The following is a 19,281-nucleotide window of genomic DNA, read 5'->3' as shown; positions in this document are numbered from 1 at the left end:
AAAAAACTTTTAACCATATTCAATTTGAAATGGAGAGAGTACTTACATTCCTTAGAGCATCTCCAAAAGAAACTCTATAACTCCAAATATAGAGTTTTTTGCTCTCCAAAAAAAAACTTCAAAACTTCAAATTTGAAGTTTTGAAGAGTGAAACTTCAAATATAGAGTTTCACTTTTCAAAACTTCAAATTTGAAGTTTCATCTTTTTATTTGCATTTTGGTCCTTACAATTATACATCATATTTATAATTCTTAAATATTTTTTTTGTTTATTGTTTTAATCCTTAAAACTTTTATATCTCATAAATATTTCAAATTTGTTATATAAACTTAAGTTTTACACATGAAATTAAATAAAAAAATTAAAACAAGATTTATAATATTTTAAAACTAGAATTAAACAACAAGAATATTACAAAAAACCATAATAAAAACTTATTAAAAAGACACATGAAGACATAATTATTACTCAAATTTAAATATTATAACAACACTAATAGTCTGGTAAATTTGCTCCGGAACCTCTAAAATCTCCAAAATATTGTTCAACAAATTTTGTGTAACCGAAGATGATTGTTGTTGTTGCTCTTGACGCATTTTTCGTATGATTCTTTCTTGTTCAGATTGAATGTATTCACGAATATTAACATCATCGATAGAAGCTAAGTTTTTTAGCAATATTTTATTTTCCTCTTTTATTTCTTTAAAAGCTAACTTTTTTGCTTCATTTTGCAGTCATAATTCAATCATCTCATGACATTTTTCCCTGCTTGTTGTACTTTCGTTTAAAAGATCAAGGATTTTTTCGTTTGATGATATCAAACTATCAGCAGACATATTACGAGGATACCCGGTTTCAACAATTTTTGGCTCGTAATCTACAAATAAAAATAAAGAGAATCATTTCTTACTTCGAAATGCACTAGTTGATCATATATGGGAGCATTATGGAAATAATTTTATGCAATAATGTAATATTTGCTTGCAGTTTAATATTTAATTATGTACTTTTATTTATAATTTTATATTTTAGTGTAAGATTTTTTTTAATTAATATTTCTGTAATATTTATATATATATGTATTAGTTATTTATAGAAGTTTTATGAATTTACATCAACTATGACAAATATAAGGATCATAGTGTAAAATATAAATAATTTTGAAGTTAAGTTTGAAGTTTTACTTTTGGAGAAGAACACATTGAAACTTCAAATATAAAGTTTTGGAAACTTCAAAATAGAGTTTCTTTTTGGAGATGCTCTTAGTAATGCATTCCTTCTCTATTGCCACCTTTATCTTATTTAATTTGTTACAGTTGGGACGTTAGGCGTCATAACACTTCCATTAACTTGTTTTAGTAATATAATTACAATTGGAAGCTACAGATGCATCATGCATGTAGCATAACGCTGACACGGAGCTCGATATTGACTACGCTTTGTTTAATCTATACGCATAAACATATTACATATGCACTTGTTCCAGTTTATATACATATAAGATAAATTCGTTTACCTTTTTAGTATTTCTTGTAAATTTATGGACGCTGGTAGTATATATTTTTATATAATATGGTTATACATATATATGAATAGATCGTATGCATAAATTCTGTGAAATGAAGACTGTATATGAATTAAGGCAAAAACCTTAGTATCAGACAACATTTAAAAGGGTTCATTCATTTGTACTGACTGCAACATGTCCAAGCAATGAACATAATTACAAAATAACAAAAAAAAAACATTATTACACTGGTCATATTCGTCAAAATATTTGTTCGTACACTAACCATACTGTAAAGGAGTTGATTTCTCACCTTTACAAATTCGATAGCAACCATGTCTGATGTCTCTACATGAGCTTCATATACAATTTGGATGGACTGTACATTCATGTGGTCATCTAGAAATTAAACCCATCAAAGAGAATAAATCAGATGCATATCTAATCTCCGAGTAAGAACACACCGGTCAAAATACGTGCGGTCAATTGGAAACTCCAAATGCATATGAATGTCATGTTTTGATAAAATCTTGTAATAAGCTTAATTATTACTTATTATCGAAATTTTTATATGATTGTAGTACGAATGGACATCCAAGAGTAAATGTCTAACTTGATACGAGTGTCTACATAACTGAGCCAAGTGGACAGTGGGTGAAGTGTGAATTCCCAGGTCTCGAATCTCTTTAAAAACGAACAATATTGTATCGCTATTTTTCTCTCCTAGGCTATATCTATGTGTATCCAAAAATACTCCTATGAACGAAAAAAAATTAACGGATATTAGAAGCTTAGAACATTATAACGGATAATATCAAGAGTTCTTTGTATACATCCTGATGTGATATATATAATGCAGAAATACAAAGACGATGGCTGCAGTCTATGGCATCGTCTCTGATATTAAGTCTGTTGTTCTATCTTTTGAATGTATTTTATTTTCGTGGATCTCTCGTGAAAAAAACAGTGAGGCAGATTTATTGGCAAAACAAACCTTGGTGGCTGAGGTTGCCTTAATGAACTCACCTAATGTTGGTTTTATCAATTAATGAATGAAAGTTTGTGTTTCAAAAAAAATATATATCACATCAGGATGTATACAAATTTGAAGTAATCTGCAGCCAATATTTTTTTTTATAGAAAATAACTGGTTGGTCCATGGAAACGTTTATACATAGAATGTGGCCACCATCCACTCTATTGATTCTGAATGAAATATCTTCGTGATACCCCCATCCTACCATATCAACGTAATTTCAACATCTTTACAGCGAAAACATTAAATATACAACATCGGGCAAAAAATAGATGAGTTAAATGCGAAATTTATGTACAAAAATATCTACACAAGCAAACCAAGCACTGTCAATGTCATCATTTGATTTCAATAACTACTATAAGAATATTTTTGTAATGCCAAGTTCTTATAACATTTGGTATTTGGACGGCTCCATGAAACGTAAAAACTATTTTCAAATATATCAATATATATTCGAAATCAGGTCCCATTATATTTATATATAAACACCACTTATTACTAATCAAATTAGCTATTCATTGTTTGTATTCAGTTATGGTATTGCATATGCATTATGATATTTAGTTTTAGACAAATCTTTTGGTTTCTTTTTTTTTTTTGAACAAATCTTTTGGTTTCATTTCTAAAGATTATAAATGGAATAAATCTTGAATTCACCAATTTAGATATTAATAAAAGAACTAAAGACAAGAGTTAAAGATACATTAAAACCACAACTGCATAGAATTTATAAACTGTTGGCAATACAGTATAACTATTGTAGCATATGTTCAAAGAGTAACCACAAATCACAATGCCATAGATTCAGCATCATAACTTCATATGACATTAATTATATTTGGGGCCAAAAAGTCAATGATGCAACTGCAACACCCCAAGGGACAGACCCACTGTTTCTTCAACTACCGTTCACCATGGTTAAAGTAACACAATTTTATTTCCTTTTAACCTATAGGTCTCATCATAGGTTATTGTTACATAAAACAGTAAATAAATAATCACAGATCTCAATGAAGAAAAAACTGTGAGCTTCCTCTGTTTCTGGGATTCTGACAATCTGATTAGGTCGGTGTCCAATCCAGTTCCATCTGTTTTGTCACCACCATTCAAGGCCATGGCCTCGCCATTGATTCGAGCCTGCTCTGATAATTTTTACTGGACTACAAACATAAAATAAAACATGCAAACATTGTTTTGTTATCTAAAATTAATACGAAGAATTCAAATATATACTATATTTAATAACAAATAGCTGATTTATTTTTATCAACGAATTTATCAAATGTATGTATATAATCATTTGATCACCTAAGATTCCGCTCAAAGAGTCAATCAACCAAAGATGTAATAACATTACGTGGAAATATGAAACATATAGTTTCAAACAAAAAATATGAAACATATGTTGGTTGAATTAATATGAATATAATCTTATTGCTTAGAACGTGTTGTCTTAAAAAATCTCTAACTCATCTTCATATTTGTCAAAATGCAGGTGTTTATAAAAAATCTCTACCACGTCTACATATTTAGTTATATAATAATATTTAGAAGTAAATATACTATAATATATCTATGTTTTTATAAAAGTATATTTAAGTATATTTAAGAAACAATATTTTTAATACAACAATTACAAATAATTTTTTTATGTTAAATGCGTATATTATAATAATATTTATATTATTTTAAAATTTATCTATTTTTCAAAAATATTAAATAATTTTAGTTTCTATCTATCTGAATTATTTATTTTAAAATATTCTGAATTTTATATGAGCCTAATAGGATAACATGTTGAATATAGTCCTTTTTTGACTAAGTATATATAGTCCTATTTTCTAAAAAGAAGGATGGAATTTATAAAAAAAAACTACAATGAAAAGAATTTAACCATTAACTGCTCTTAAAAATCGTAGACAAAGGTGTCCACAGTTGCCGATAGGCAAGTTATGTTTCCTCCACTTATGACTTGGTCCTGTTTACTCCAACATAATAGCTAGCTAGTATTACGATTCTTGTTTATATTTGATGAAAAAGGGTTAGAGAGATCAAATTCTGCGAATTACTAAATAAACCAAACAAAAACCCATCTAATATTATAATAAAACATAAAAGTACCGATTATTTTATGTAAATAACTGAGACTTTCGTTTTACTGTTCTATATAGGTTTTATTATCTATCATGAAATAAACCAGTTGTGTAACTGTAACAAACATATGAAACAGAATGTGAAAAACCTGATATGCACTAGGAGACTCTGAAATCTGTTTTAAGACTTGTCAACAAGAAACTAGTGATTAACTATTTAGAATTATTGACTATAAAATCGAGTTATACAATACATTTAATTCCCTAAGTAGAAAAAGAAGCAAATCACCACCTAACAATGGAGGACTATACCAAACCCTGAAAATGTCTCACTATAAGAAAGACCCATTTAAACATGGCGAAAAAAAGTCCCCCCTTAGAAAAGAGACGAGAGCGGCGGCGAATTCGAAAACCCTAGATCTGTTCCGACGATACCGGCACGTCCGCGCGCGTCAGGCCGTCGGGAGCTCCGATGTTCAGTAGTTAGTCTTCGTCTTTGCTTCACGATCAAAACCCCTCTCCTGTCGCTATGTTTCCGGTCTCTGGTCAGGTGTGCAAGGTCTTCGGTGTTGGTGGAGTCCGGCGAGCTCTGGAGTCGAGACGCGGTTTATTGCAGGGGTTATGGGTGGTGGAGTCGGATTTTGAGGCCGACATAGAGGTCGTGTTTCCCTTTCGATTTTCTCTCGAGGTCTCCTTGTTCTTGTTAGTGTTTTGGTCTAGTTGGGCTTTTGGTGTTGTTGGTTTTGTTTGGTTGTTTGTGCTTTGCTGAATTAAAGTGGTAAGGTTTGGATTTGGTATTAGCGTTTGGATTTGGCTGCTCTTCAGAGTTTGGGTTTTGCTATGAGTGGGATTGAACAATTGGTTTAGCAAACTTTTGTCTAAGGTTAATGGGTGCGGTGATTGCTTGTCTTGTGTGGTTCTTTGTCCGGGAGTATCCGGTGATATTATGTTGACAAGGCTTCGTAGTTGTGGGGTTTAGTTGAGCTTCTTTTTAGGATTAAGTGGTCGTATGGGATTGCGCCAGATCCGTATCCAAAGGTTGTGTTGATCGAATTTGCGGTCCCTCTTGTCGGATTATGAAGTCTCATGTTCTTGGAGTTTGGACGTTACCGTTTGGCGGGCGTAAGCAGCAGCGGTAAGTCGTGGTGTGACGTTAAGAAGTGGATGTTATCGTGTGCGGGTTTGTAGCAGCGACGATATTTCCCTGATCATTGGCCCATGCTTGTTTCTAAAGTCTGTTGAATTATTTTGTTTAATGCTCGTTTGTAGTGATTAGTCGTAAATCTAAGTCACCCCTGTGTGGGTTCTAGTTGCCGCCTTCATGTGGGCTCTTGTTTCTGGGGCTTATTCATTATGCCGTCAGTTTGTGTATCACAACTGCTATTTTACTTTGAATGAATTTTATGATGGAAAAAAAAAGAAAAAAAAAGACCCATATTTGTATAAACCTATACCACTCTATTCTCCTCTATAGGAAAGTATGGCAAGAGAAATTAAGTTGAGAGGAAGAGTAAATGACTGTGTATGCCTCTTTTCTCTCTATGGGCCTTATCTTTTTACCACACGGACCTTTTATATTTCTTAGTTAACATGAAAACGCTTGGTTCGTAGGCCCTGTTCTATTTTCTGACCTCGACCTCATCCTTCTTCGAACTCCTCCTTCACGTCTGACTAATCCTTTTTAGCTGAAATTTTGTATATTATTTCGTCAGCACCTTTAATATTTTTGAAAGCAGATCACATGGTTTCAACTTATTTGGTTTGTATTTTGTTCTTATTAAAAATAGTCAAATACTTATTATAAAAGTCATCAAGATTAGTTAATAATATGTATATATTCGCAGCACTCGACGGTCCAACCAAAAATTAACAACCACGTGAACCAATTCGACGAACATAATTGATCTAACGGCCAGAAAACATTGTTCATATTAACACGCTAAAGCACCTGATTATCCCCCCCCAACTTCCGACCAAAATGGTACACACACACGGTTCTACCACTTCGTACTTGTGCAATAATAACACATCAAACCGAACACAACGAAAACGACATCGTTTTAGAGAGAATGTTCGTCTTCTTCCTCCTCCTCCTCGGATCTCTCTGATAATTTTTTTTCTTCTTCTGGGAAAAAAACCTCAACTTTCTCAGATAATTACTCAATTCAAACTATTCTCTCGTCTCTCGCCGATCTCTCTTTGGATCATTCTGCTCTTTAGATCTCTGTAAGTGTGTAAAAATTCAATCTTTTTTTTTTAGGGTTTTCGTTTTTGATTTAGGGATTGAGATAAAGCATTCGACTTTCGTAGGTTCCAAGGAAGCGCTAATCTAGTCTACTCCGGAAATGGATAAGGAGAAATCTCCTAGTGGAGGCCTTCCTCCACCATCAGGTCGTTACTCTTCGTTTCCTCATTTGACTCCTCCTCCAAGTGGGAGCTCTGATGCTAACCGGTTCAGCCACGATATAAGCCGAATGCCCGATAACCCGCCTAAGAATCTAGGCCACCGCCGAGCTCATTCCGAGATCCTTACTCTCCCTGATGACTTGAGCTTCGACAGTGATCTCGGCGTCGTTGGTGGTGCCCCTGATGGACCTTCTTTCTCTGATGACGCGGATGAGGACTTGATGTCAATGTATCTCGACATGGATAAGTTCAATTCCTCCGCGAGTTCGTCCTGTGAGCCAGCGGAGCTGGTTTGGAGGAATGAGTTAGGCTCGACTACTACGCCTGGTGGTGGTGGTGGCTCTAGTGAGAGGCCGAGGATAAGGCACCAACACAGCCAATCTATGGATGGTTCAACGAGTCTTATGTCTGGGAGTGAGGATGTGTCTGGAGGAGTTGACTCTAAGAAAGCTATCTCTGCTGCTAAACTCTCCGAGCTTGCTCTCATTGATCCTAAACGTGCTAAGAGGTAGAAATGTTTATGCTTTGTGTATGTTTTTGCTTCTTTTGGTGTGTGACGTGTTGTGTGTGTTTGATGTAGGATATGGGCAAACAGGCAGTCTGCGGCGAGGTCGAAAGAGAGGAAGATGAGATACATAGCGGAGCTAGAGAGGAAAGTACAGACTTTACAAACAGAGGCTACAACTCTCTCATCGCAGTTGACTCTCTTACAGGTTGGTTGAATGGATTTAGTTTTAGAGTTATTATGATGTGTGGTAAATTTAATTGCAAGTTTATGGTTTTTTAATCCTTTTAGCTTCTTTTTTTTTTTCTGGTGTCCAGAGAGATACAAATGGCCTGAGTGTTGAAAACCATGAGCTGAAACTTAGAGTACAAACAGTGGAGCAACAAGTTCACCTGCAGGATGGTAATGATTCTTTTCTCAAAAACACTTTCCTATCATTGTTTGTCTTCTTATCTTTACTATTGGAAGCGAATAGATTATGTCAACAGTCTCATAGTTGTATGTATATGCCATGCCTCATTCTGGATCTGTGAATGTAGAACCGTCAAGACTCGTTGACATTTCTGTGGCTAAGAAAATTTTGATTAACTTGTGTTTTCCCTTATTGTGACAGCGTTAAATGACGCACTGAAGGAGGAAGTTCAACATCTTAAGGTATTAACGGGGCAAGGTGTTTCGAATGGTGGTGCATCATCAGTAATGAACTATGGTTCATTTGGATCATCAAACCAGCAGTTCTATACCAATAATCAGTCGAGGCACACTATGCAAGCTGCACAACAGTTCCAGCAGCTCCAGATACATTCACAGAAACAACAACAGCAACAGCAGTTTCAGTTTCAGCAGCAGCAGCAACTGTATCAGCTTCAGCTTCAGCAGCAGCGGATTCAACAGCAGGAACAACAAAGCGGTGGGGCTGAGCCGAGAAGGCCTATGTCTTCTTCGGGTCAGAAAGAGAGTGCGACATCATCGCCTGATCTGGAGTTTCCCTCCACAAAAGACTGAAGAGAGTTCACTGTGTTAGTGTCCAGTTTGGTGAATCTCCTTTCTCTTTCCAGTTACAAAGCTGTAGCGTTTTCTCCCTGATCAGAGGCTCATGGGATTTATTACATTCTTAAAAGAGTTAAAAACAAGACACCTTTAGAAGTTGTTAGTGAAGCCTTTGTCTGTAGTCTTTTTATTAACCATATTCAAATTCTTTGGCTTTTGTTATGTTTGTTATTGAATCGTCTCTCGCTTGGTTTTGGATTTGAAGCTTGTTAAGTGGCTTAAGTCTGCAAAGTATCTTCAAGTTATGTGTTACATAAACGATCATTACAAAGAGAAATGAGTTTTCCAAGAACATGGATTACAATCTTCCGCTACAGAACCGAACCAAACAGAACTGGTCTTCAACAAAATTCATCTCCTACAACACCAAAAACCAAAACCATCTCTAGCCATGTATGAGTCACCTTTTATTCATCTTTGCCGGAGTTGAAGACAAGGGAGATGACATTGAGAAGCAAAAGCCTTTCTGTATTTACATGACAATGTTTAGCATTATCCTTCACATAGGAAACTTCGGAGTATGTCCTGCGATCATTCGCCTTTGAGACAATCTTTCAACGAGAATGGAGGAAACACATCCTATTATATAACACATGAAATAGCGTTTTAACACAGGCAGGCACTATTCCCAATAGTCAATAGATATATGAGTAAATACAGAGATGTTATGATTACTTTGCCATACTCCTCGGTCAAGTACTGTCTCGCAACTGTCACCTGTTGTAACAGCCTTTCCATTGGCGTGTACCTGGGCGGTTTTGCGTGTTCTGGACGATGTGAAAAAAAATGAGTTAAAACTCGTAATCTGTAAAAGTCAAAGGAGGCCACAGATTTTCTTGTGAGGAAAAAAAAAAAGAACAAACCAAGAATGGCGCGGTTCAGAGTATCGGCAACCAGTTGACTGTATTCAGAGCTGGCAAGACGTAAAATGGAGGATGTCTGAGGGTGAGGGTCTTCATAATCACAATCCAACAAACCCATTATGGCCTGCCACAGGGGAAACAAACTACAAGTTTCAACTCAACACTTCCAAGATGCATTATTTCTGAAACGTTTTCATAATAATCAAATCAAAATTATTTATTTCAAAATTATTTCCCTTTTTTCATAGTAATGATTAAAAAAAGTTAATTAATCTGGAATTTTCAATTTTTTTCCCTTTCTTTATTAATTTTAGTATAAAGTAAAAGAATGACATTATTTTGTAATTAAAATGGTAACATTACTAATTTGATTCAATTAGAATAATTCGTGATTGAAGTTTTCCATTTTTCTTTGATAGCAATCAATATAAAAAAAAAAACTTTGCTGTATTTTCTTAGTATTATCCATTTCTTTTTTTTTTCGAAGAATCTGCTCGCAGCTTCCGTTTCATAACCAAAAAATAATAAAAATCAAAGAAGAATCTTTAAAATTGTGGAATTAGGGTTTTTGGGAGAATCCGTCTCTTCATCAGCTGAAAAGGTTTTGTTTACTTCTCCCTTAGATTATTTTAATTAATTGTCTATGAAGTTGGAATTATTCTCCCTTTTTTTTTTATAATCATCGCTGAATCTTCGTGAACCTCTCAAAAAGTTTTCTCTTTTTTCGTTTTCTGGGGTTTCGATTGTTCTGTTTCCTTTACCAAGGTTGGTGAACTTTTTCTCCTTTCTTCGTTTTCTGGTGATACGTTGTATCAAATATTGAATATTTGATTCTATAGCTCTGTGTTCTCGTGCATGTTATTTAAAGATCATCAATGGTTTAGAGTTTCTTGTAACTCACATTAATAATCATGTGTGATCGTGCTAAATTTGATGTGATTACTCAAAAAGTTTAAATCTTTAAATTCCATAATACGACACGCTTTGGTATTTCTTGATATGAGATTAGTTTCCTCTCTTCATGTTACTCATAGCTGTTGTTTTGCTTTGTGTGTTGTAGGTTTCCAACAAGACATGGCTGCTTCCTCCGGTGTTGAAACTGAGCCGGAATGGATCAAAAGAGTCAGATCAGAAGGAGCTGTTCCGTGTCTTAAGCCAGACAGCAAGGACTGCAAAAACAGTTGGACGACGCCATCTCCCAACACATTTATGGTTAGAGGACCACATTATTTCTCCGACAAGGTCAAAGTACCTGCTGGTGACTTCCTTCTAAAGCCTCTTGGTTTCGACTGGGTTAAAGGTCCCACGAAGCTCTCTGAGATCCTAAGCTATCCAAGCAGCCGAATCAGGAAAGCTATCGATGAGCAGTTTCAGACAGAGGATGCTACTGCTAAGCCTTTTGTCTGGGCCTTCAATCTCCAGCTTCCTCACAAAGACAACTACAGCGCCGTGGCTTACTTCGTTTCTACAGAGCCTATCCTCCAAGGCTCACTCATGGATCAGTTTCTGAAAGGAGACGACGGGTTTAAGAAGTCGAGGCTTAAACTGATTGCAAACATCGTCAAAGGGCCTTGGATCGTGAGAAAAGCTGTTGGAGAGCAAGCTATATGTGTCATTGGACGTGCACTCTCTTGCAAGTACGTTTCGGGAGAGAATTTTGTGGAGATTGATGTGGATATAGGGTCTTCGATGGTTGCTAGCGCCATTGTTCACCTCGCGTTTGGGTACATTACGACGCTGACCGTTGATCTTGCTTTCCTCATCGAGAGCCAGACGGATGCAGAGCTTCCAGAAAAGCTATTAGGAGCTGTGAGATTCTCCGAGCTACAGACTGACTCGGCTGTGTCTATGGAACTGTCTTCGAGCACCAGCAATGAGCGGTCTAGCTGGTGGAAATCGCTTGGGAATGGATTCTCTAATCTGCTTAATCAAGATACACCAAACATGAACAATACATCCTTTGGTAATTTACAAAGGGATGAAGATGTAAAGAAACCGTAACTGGCTTGATAATTCTTTTAGTTTCTTTGATTTAATTACAACTAAAACCTTATCATTTAACATTGCAAATGTATAGATTGTTTTTTTTACTAATATGGATTGATATACAACAACAATAACTCATGTGACCAACCATGTGAGAACATATAAAAAAGAATGTGATATGCCCTCTTGATCTTAAATTCTCATATGTTAGATAAAGCTTTTAAAATATCTCATCGACTGGTGTTACACAATAATGTCGTCATTTTTTTTGTGTGTAAATAATGTCGTCATTTTAATATATTCAAAAGTCATTTTTCATGATTACGTGAAGTCGTGTATAACATTCTACTTCTGGAAGAGAGTCTTGCTTTGCGTCTACTCTGATTTGATTGAAACCAAACCTCTTTCTTCAAGAAGTCAGTGCAAATCTTTCTTGCTTGCTGCAATATTCCCTCCTCAAAATCTCTGCTAGGAAATAAAAAGAAAAGAAGTGTGAAATATAGTAATAATATCTGAAAGTGGAAAGATACCAAAAGGAGAAAGGAGAGCCACAGAAGAAGAGTGGGACCCAAGTGACCTTGCTGTAAGTAGCATAGTGTTTCCTTTTGATACGCAGTTTCATTTAAAAAAAAATCTCTTATCTTCTCTTCTCTCCTCTCTTCTTCATCACCACACAGTTGTTCGCCAACTTGTCCCTCTGCCTCAAAACACTTTTCTCTGTCCACTCAAGTGTTTCTTGATCTATTAAACCCCAGAATCAAGAACTGTCTGTGGAAAAAAAGAGAAGAAGATGAAAATACAGTGTGATGTGTGTGAGAATGCTCCAGCCACGGTGATATGTTGCGCCGACGAAGCAGCTCTGTGTCCTAAATGCGACGTTGAGATTCACGCAGCTAACAAACTCGCGAGCAAGCACCAACGCCTCCATCTCAACTCTCTCTCCACCAAGTTCCCTCGCTGCGACATCTGCCAAGTAAGTATATAGATAGATCTCTTCTCTCTTATGAATTATCGATCTTATAGCAACTGGTGAAGATTTGTATGCTCATTGTGTTTGTTACTATCCCTGTGACTTGTAGGAGAAGGCAGCTTTTATATTCTGTGTGGAGGATAGAGCTCTGCTTTGTAGAGATTGTGATGAATCCATCCACGTGGCTAACTCTAGATCTGCAAATCACCAGAGGTTCTTAGCCACTGGGATCAAAGTGGCTCTCAGCTCAAGTAGTTGCAGTAAAGAAACAGACAAGAATCATCAGTCCGAGCCTTCCAACAACCAACAGAAAGCTAAGGAGATCCCAAGCCAGCAACAGCCTTCTTCTGCTTCTCCTCTTCCTTGGGCTGTTGATGATTTCTTCCACTTCTCTGATCCTGAGTTCACAGATAAGGTAGAGATTGAAGTGTTGGTTTGATCCTTAATGCTTTGTTTTTTTTGTATTGACTTGTTTTTTTGTTTGAATGTATAGCAGAAAGGACAGCTTGATCTTGGGGAGTTAGAGTGGTTTTCAGACATGGGTTTCTTCAGTGATCAGATTAATCAGGAGACTCTTCCTGCAGCTCAAGTTCCGGAGCTTTCTGTTGCTCATTTAGGTCATGTTCATTCATACAGACCAATGAAGTCTAACGCTTCTTACAAGAAGCCGAGGTTAGAGATCAGAGTTGATGATGAGGATGATGAAGAAGAGCATTTCATTGTCCCTGATCTAGGCTAAAAGATATTATATGTAAGCTATGTGTAGTAGACATTCCTAGAAACCTATCTGCATATGGAGAATGATGCGTGGAGTCAAATGTCATATCTATAGTTTCGTCTATAAGTTGAGTAAGCTATGTCTGAGAGAGCTTATTACACACTTTTCGTTTTTTTTGTCTGAATCTATGTTAGATGTTTGTGTTTGAGTTTGTTCATATACCTCTTGAACATGGTATTTGATATCTTTGGTATTACAAACTCGAATAAACTTAAATAAAAGGAATATCCTTCTGTTAATATATTTGGACATGGACGCCCATTGGACAGTCCATCCATTTTACAGCTCTAGAATATCCTTCTGTTAATATCTCTGCCTCTCTTTGTATACTGCTCCTGCATCTTAGTTCTTACTCTAGATCATCTCTGAGATTGTGACCATAAACCAACAGAGATGAAGGTAATCATTACCTAAACGGATTGTGTCTCTTTCTTCCAAGGACCTTCGCTTGTATAAATGTATGGTACCATTAGCAAGCTTTTTCTTTTGTAGATCACAGTCAGAGAGAGAGATAGAAGCAAGAAAACTGAATGACGTCTCCAACACGGAAGGTGTTCTTTTAGGTCAATTTTAGGTGTCTTTTTGTGTCAAACCTTCCCACTCAAAAATATAAGAAAAAACTCTTGAGTTTTTTATTAGTAGCAAGAGATGCCAAGAAAGACATAAATAGAAAAGATAACAACATTGCGATCCTTATTATTTCAAACAAAATACATCAGCAAGACAAAGCGCACATTTGTAAATTTAAAAGGTTGTTGTTACTAGGTCTCTCTATTTGTCTTTAAGAAGAGAGAGAGCATCACACTCAGAAGGAAGAGCTGGAATGGCTCCCTTCTTGGTCGTCGTGATGGCTCCACAAGCGTTTGCGAACCTCAGCACTTTTCTCAACCTTTCTTCCTCCTAATAAGAAAAAAAAAAGTTATCAGTAAACCACACTTGTTACACAACATGATCATTAAGAGGTTTAGGGTTATGTTCAACCTTGAGTACAGTCTGATCATCAACAATCTGGCTTAGAAACGCGCCGATGAATGAATCTCCAGCTCCGGTAGTATCTACCGCGTTCACATCAAAAGCCTCAACAGATCCATGGAAACCCTAAACATGTGTCTTTATTAGCAAGCAATCAGGTAAAAAGTAAGACATTGTCATGATGATGCTTAGTGCACAAGTTACCTTAGTGTAGTAACGACATCCCTTTTCACCGAGGGTAACAAGCAAGAGCTTCAAATTGGGATGCCACAGAGACATCGCTGACTCATCATCGATCGTTTTGTTTTGGGTAAGAAACTCAAGCTCCACGTCACTGACCTTGATGATCTCAGCCTTGTCCCAGATGCTCATGATCTGTTTCCTAGCTTCTTCAGGGGATGACCAAAGAGGTTCCCTTAGGTTAGGGTCGTAGGAAAGAAGAGCTCCAGCTTCTTTTGCCACTTCCATTGCCTTCAAGTGAGCCGACCTGCATGGCTCCGTTATCAAACTTATTGATCCATAGTGAAACACTTTGGCCTGCCATAACAAAAATTAATCAAATCTCCAACCACATATAATAGTAAAAAAAACATACTCCATCGGTTTCAAAAAGAAATTGTATCTTTTAAAATTTTCATAGAAACATATTTACCAATATAGTATTTTCCACAACTTTTAACCAATAAATTTTAATATTTAAAATTTATAATTATTTGATGTATTGAAAATGTATCTTTTTAAAACAATTTTTTTTCTTTCTAAAACATATTATTTTCGGAATGGAGAAATATATATAAAGGTGTATGCCCCCAGTCGTGGATCGAACTGGATGAAACATTCGACTTGGTCTCTAGATTATCGATTTTATTTATTTATTTATTAAAACTAACTTAAAAATGTTTATGGCTCCGTAAAATGTTTACGTACCGATCTGATTAGTTCGAGGTTGAGTTCATCTGGTCGGAGAAGCATGTCGGCGCTCGGGTTACGGTAAAACATAAACTCTCTGTCCCCATCTGAACGCAACGTGACGAATGCTAGTGCGGTTCTGGCTCCCTTGTCGAAGTTAATCCCCTTGTCTTCAACACCGTTCTCCCTCAAGATACCAGCAAGCATGTGGCCGAACTCATCATCACCGAGCTTTCCAACGAAAGCTGCGCGACCACCGAGACGCGTGACTGCGATGGCGACGTTGGCCGGAGCACCTCCGGGAGCTTTGAGGAATCCGGGGGATTCAGCGAGGGAAACGCCGGATTGCGTGGGGACGAAGTCAATGAGCATCTCGCCGAAGCTCACGATGAGGCCTTTGTCTAGGTTTGACGCCATTGGAACAAGTTCTAGTTTGTGTTCGAGAGATCTGAGAAGGAAGACAATAGAGATGAGGATAAGTGAACGAAGGTTAGTGTAGTTTATATAAGGGTGTAAGACATGGTTTAAAGCTTTTGAAGTCATGGTTTCACTCTGGTAAAGAATATGTTCAAAAAAAGAAATGAATAAAATGATAATCGTAAACAGTCAGATTCTTGTAGAGATATCTTTGAAACGTTGAATATATATCAAGTTTATAGATATGACGGATATACTATATCATGAATTTAAAATTTCTTAGCAATTATGCAATGAATTATTTTAATTTTCTTTTCATTGTTTTCTATAATTGCTTTCATGGTTCAGTGGATTCAACGTTTCTATATGGTTATAAATCTGGATAGCGGATAAGAACAAATTAATACTCTTTAAATTTACACGACGTATGTATGTATATGTATCACAATATTCTATATTCTAAATCTTTTCTTCACGCACAAGAATATGATTTTAATAAGTCAATTAATACATTAGAAGAAACAGAGCTCAGAGAACACAATGTTTCTTCTTCTTGCGCTCTGTTATCGGCAGCTCTACACACCAACAACAGAGAAAGGATATAACTCAATAAACCAACTCCTTTTATCTAACACTTGATTCAACGTTGATTATATCATAGGGAAATGTTAAATACCTCCTTCAGAATAGATTGAATTGTGCTGAACCTCAGCCAATAAGCTTAAACATATAACCAATGTTTAAAAAATCGCTCGGCGGTAGCTAGACGCTCTACATAGAACTAGTGCCTAGGCGGAGACAAGACTAGGTGTTAACGAATTATTGATTAATTTTATATATATTTTACATTTATATAAGATTTTTTAGTTTTGGGTTTACTTTTAAAATTATTTTGATGAATTATCAAAATAGATATACAAAATAAAAGAGGTTAGACAAATTAGTGAATTTTACTAACATTAGTATTTAATTTAATAGATTTATATTAATTTAAATTGATTTAAACTGATTTAAAATGGTTTAAACCGATTTGAGTCTTATAAATCGAATTTTAAGAAAATCATTTCGATTACAAGGGATTTTCCGCCTAGGCGGGTTCCGAGCTTTTGCCTAAACCAATTCTTATAACTTTGCATATGACTAACTCAAAAGCCAACACATGAATTATTATGAAGAAAAACTAACTTTTACTGAACAGAGAACCTTGAGATATTCGGTTTTAAACAAAAGAGGGAGGATCTCAATGTAACATGAATACTTTGAATGAAGTTACCACAAAAATCCGAACACCAAACTATATATAATAACAGCAAAACAAAACGTGAAATCTCATTTCAACTAGGACTTGTAGTCTGGTGGTAATTAATTTGAGGGTAAAAGTCCAATAGGGTGAAGCCATCAGGGTTTGAGTCCCGGCCACTGAAAAATTAACATTTCATCATCACCAGAAACAACGGACTGACACGCGGCAATACGTGACTAATCTTAGTCACTGGACCACTTCTATGAGGCCAGGATATCCCTATATAATTCAAAAAAAAATAATCTCATTTCATTCTTTCTTCTTACACACAAACAGTGTAGGTACTCCACTCGCAGAAGGGCAACTTCAGTCTGTAACTTGATCACCCTATTCTCCCTTCCTACGTTCGCAGTATTCACGATTAATAATCAGATAGCCGGTGTATTGGAACATAACCTTCCTACATCTATTATTCGATTATACACAAGCTGAAACAGTATATGAGAATGTCACTGTTATGTTTGTAAAGATTATCAATTTCAAAACAAACATCAATAGATTCGCTTGATTTTCCTGTCTGCAGAGACAATTCGTCTTGGTAAAACTGAGCCACTGTCGACGCAACCATTATTTAACATAGCCTTAAGTACGCATCTCAAAAGGCGTCACACTGCAACATTAAAACTGTAACTAAAGCAGAAACTTTTTTTTTTTTTTGGTAAAATGTTAAAATTATATTACCAGTTTTCAATTTTTTACAGAATAACAAAGAGAACAAGAAGCGGAATGCAGAAATGTAAACTAAACAGAGCACCTAGTGAACAAATAGATTCAAAGTCGACAACCTGAGGACCTAAGTACGAACTGGAGATAGCGAAGCGATGATGCCCCAAGGGAATGGAAAGAGAGGAGCGAGACCCCGATTGCCGCGAGCTCCCAGAGAGAAAGGCGGCTCAAACCTTGAAGCAACAGGAAAACCTACAGCTTCCGAGAGACTCAAGCATCAAACCACACCGAGAAATGAAACCACGGAACATCTAGCCCGTTTGAAATTGCCACACCGACAGCACGAAGAGAGTCCACAAACAGGCGGTGCCGTCGTTCGGGATGAAGACCGGAGGTTGCTGTCTCCAACCCTCAAACCCCCGGAACTGTATACACCCATTTAACCCACCACACACGCAGAGTAATGGGACATGTTGGGCACATCTCCTCCGGAAGAAGCAACCGACAAACTAGCTAGAGCTCGAGTGCTCAACTAACACTTATCCACATGCAGAGGACCAGCCTGCAAACACAGAGCTATCGCCACAAGATGACAATTATTATGGGAGAAGATATCAAAGTACGCGTTGCCACAGTCAAGAGTTCGGGTCTGAGAGACAGAGACACCAAAAGAGACGCGGATGCAGTCTCATTACTCGACACGCGCTGCCACGAAAACCCCCAAACCCGGGTGACAACACCGAGAGAGGAAGCTCCCAACACGTACCCACGACTGAGAACCAGCCAGAGGATCTCACACGAGCCAAGCGGAACCGGACGAACCAAGAAACCGAGACTCAAACCCAGCCAAGAAGAGACCTTGCCGAAGGGAGGCGGAAGATGAAGGACCGCCGGGATTGAAGCCTCATCAGGACTCCACACGCCATCAAACTCCTGGTTGGAACCCTAGGTCCGGGAAAAAGTTGGTGAAACACCGACGATCTGAACAGAGGAGAGAGAGGATCGACGCCAGTTCGAGCACTTTCCTCACCACCGCCTAGGTACCTACAGATCCGCCGGAAGGATCTCCAACGAAGACACGAGGGCACCGACCACCCATGAACCCGACTCCATCTACTGGCCCTAGCTCGAAAACGTCGTCATCACACCAGATCTGTCACCACCCACGCCAAACCTCTCAGATCTACCGCGAATAGAACAGAGGCTTGAGGCGGCGAAGCAAACAAGAGCTCCGACAAAGACCGCAAAGAGGAGGAGAAAGCCGATGGAGCAAAGAGGAAAAGAAAACAAGGAGCTCCCGACGACGGCCTGTGGAACCACCGCCGTCGGAGCCAAAGCGATGAGAGGCGTTAGGGTTTTCTAGAGAGAAATTTAGAGAGAGAGAGAGAGAGCCAAAGCGATGAGAGGCGTAAAGCAGGAACTTGCCAAACTTTATATACACAAACAACCAAAGCTGAGTTTTTTGGACTCGTCCCGGTGTGTAAGCCTGAAATAACATTGCGTTTTATTTGTGGAACATAGCATCTGTTGAGAAAGTGTACAAGTAGGTCTACTAACTAATGTTTATCATATATCAAAGTCTCCAAATTGTACAAAATTCATACAATTACTCTTTTTTTTTAACATCAACTATACTATGTGTTATGTGCATTTGCCCCACTATGTGACCCGTTCATGGTTCAATCCGGTCCAACCATTGGCTTGATCCGATTTTAAAAACATTGATTTATAGATAAAAGAAAAAGATAGTTAACATTTCCTTACTTGAACAAAAAAAAGAAAAGGAAAAGTTTAAATTGCACGTGAAAGTAGGTCC

At 37.0% G+C, this 19,281-nt stretch overlaps 4 protein-coding genes across 7 annotated transcripts; 3 read left to right on the top strand and 1 right to left on the bottom strand.

Annotated features, from left to right (window-relative positions):
* The first annotated feature begins 6,638 nt into the window (after positions 1-6,638).
* On the top strand, positions 6,639-8,799 carry LOC106371148 (probable transcription factor PosF21). The gene is made up of 5 exons (XM_013811185.3): positions 6,639-6,866; positions 6,951-7,554; positions 7,627-7,759; positions 7,869-7,953; positions 8,165-8,799. The coding sequence occupies exons 2-5, from the start codon at positions 6,986-6,988 to the stop codon at positions 8,554-8,556; spliced, it is 1,179 nt and encodes a 392-aa protein (XP_013666639.2). The 5' UTR covers positions 6,639-6,866; positions 6,951-6,985; the 3' UTR covers positions 8,557-8,799.
* A 1,084-nt stretch (positions 8,800-9,883) lies between these two features.
* On the top strand, positions 9,884-11,558 carry LOC106401386 (protein ENHANCED DISEASE RESISTANCE 2-like). 3 transcript variants are annotated; one of them, XM_048743476.1, is made up of 2 exons: positions 9,884-10,065; positions 10,525-11,558. In XM_048743476.1, exon 2 carries the CDS (start codon positions 10,539-10,541, stop codon positions 11,463-11,465), a length of 927 nt encoding a protein of 308 aa, XP_048599433.1. In that variant the 5' UTR covers positions 9,884-10,065; positions 10,525-10,538; the 3' UTR covers positions 11,466-11,558. The 3 variants fall into 3 exon arrangements, with proteins under 3 accessions (XP_048599433.1, XP_048599434.1, XP_048599435.1); XM_048743477.1 differs by having other exon boundaries at positions 10,054-10,229; XM_048743478.1 differs by lacking the exon at positions 9,884-10,065 and adding an exon at positions 10,269-10,451.
* A 230-nt stretch (positions 11,559-11,788) lies between these two features.
* On the top strand, positions 11,789-13,437 carry LOC106401387 (B-box zinc finger protein 24-like). Of its 2 annotated transcripts, none has more exons than XM_013841897.3 (3): positions 11,789-12,423; positions 12,530-12,835; positions 12,917-13,437. In XM_013841897.3, exons 1-3 carry the CDS (start codon positions 12,241-12,243, stop codon positions 13,157-13,159), a joined length of 732 nt encoding a protein of 243 aa, XP_013697351.1. In that variant the 5' UTR covers positions 11,789-12,240; the 3' UTR covers positions 13,160-13,437. The 2 variants fall into 2 exon arrangements, with proteins under 2 accessions (XP_013697351.1, XP_013697350.1); XM_013841896.3 differs by having other exon boundaries at positions 11,791-12,423; positions 12,914-13,437.
* A 371-nt stretch (positions 13,438-13,808) lies between these two features.
* LOC106370167 (probable fructokinase-2) lies at positions 13,809-19,129 on the bottom strand. The gene is made up of 4 exons (XM_013810226.3): positions 15,098-19,129; positions 14,375-14,707; positions 14,180-14,296; positions 13,809-14,098 (listed from the first exon to the last, which is right to left on the bottom strand). The coding sequence occupies exons 1-4, from the start codon at positions 15,620-15,622 to the stop codon at positions 13,970-13,972; spliced, it is 1,104 nt and encodes a 367-aa protein (XP_013665680.2). The 5' UTR covers positions 15,623-19,129; the 3' UTR covers positions 13,809-13,969.
* Positions 19,130-19,281: the final 152 nt, after the last annotated feature.

This window comes from Brassica napus, chromosome A10 (genome assembly GCF_020379485.1).
Source record: "Brassica napus cultivar Da-Ae chromosome A10, Da-Ae, whole genome shotgun sequence".
NCBI classification, from domain to species: domain Eukaryota; kingdom Viridiplantae; phylum Streptophyta; class Magnoliopsida; order Brassicales; family Brassicaceae; genus Brassica; species Brassica napus.
This window is presented reverse-complemented; position numbering and strand designations above follow the sequence as displayed.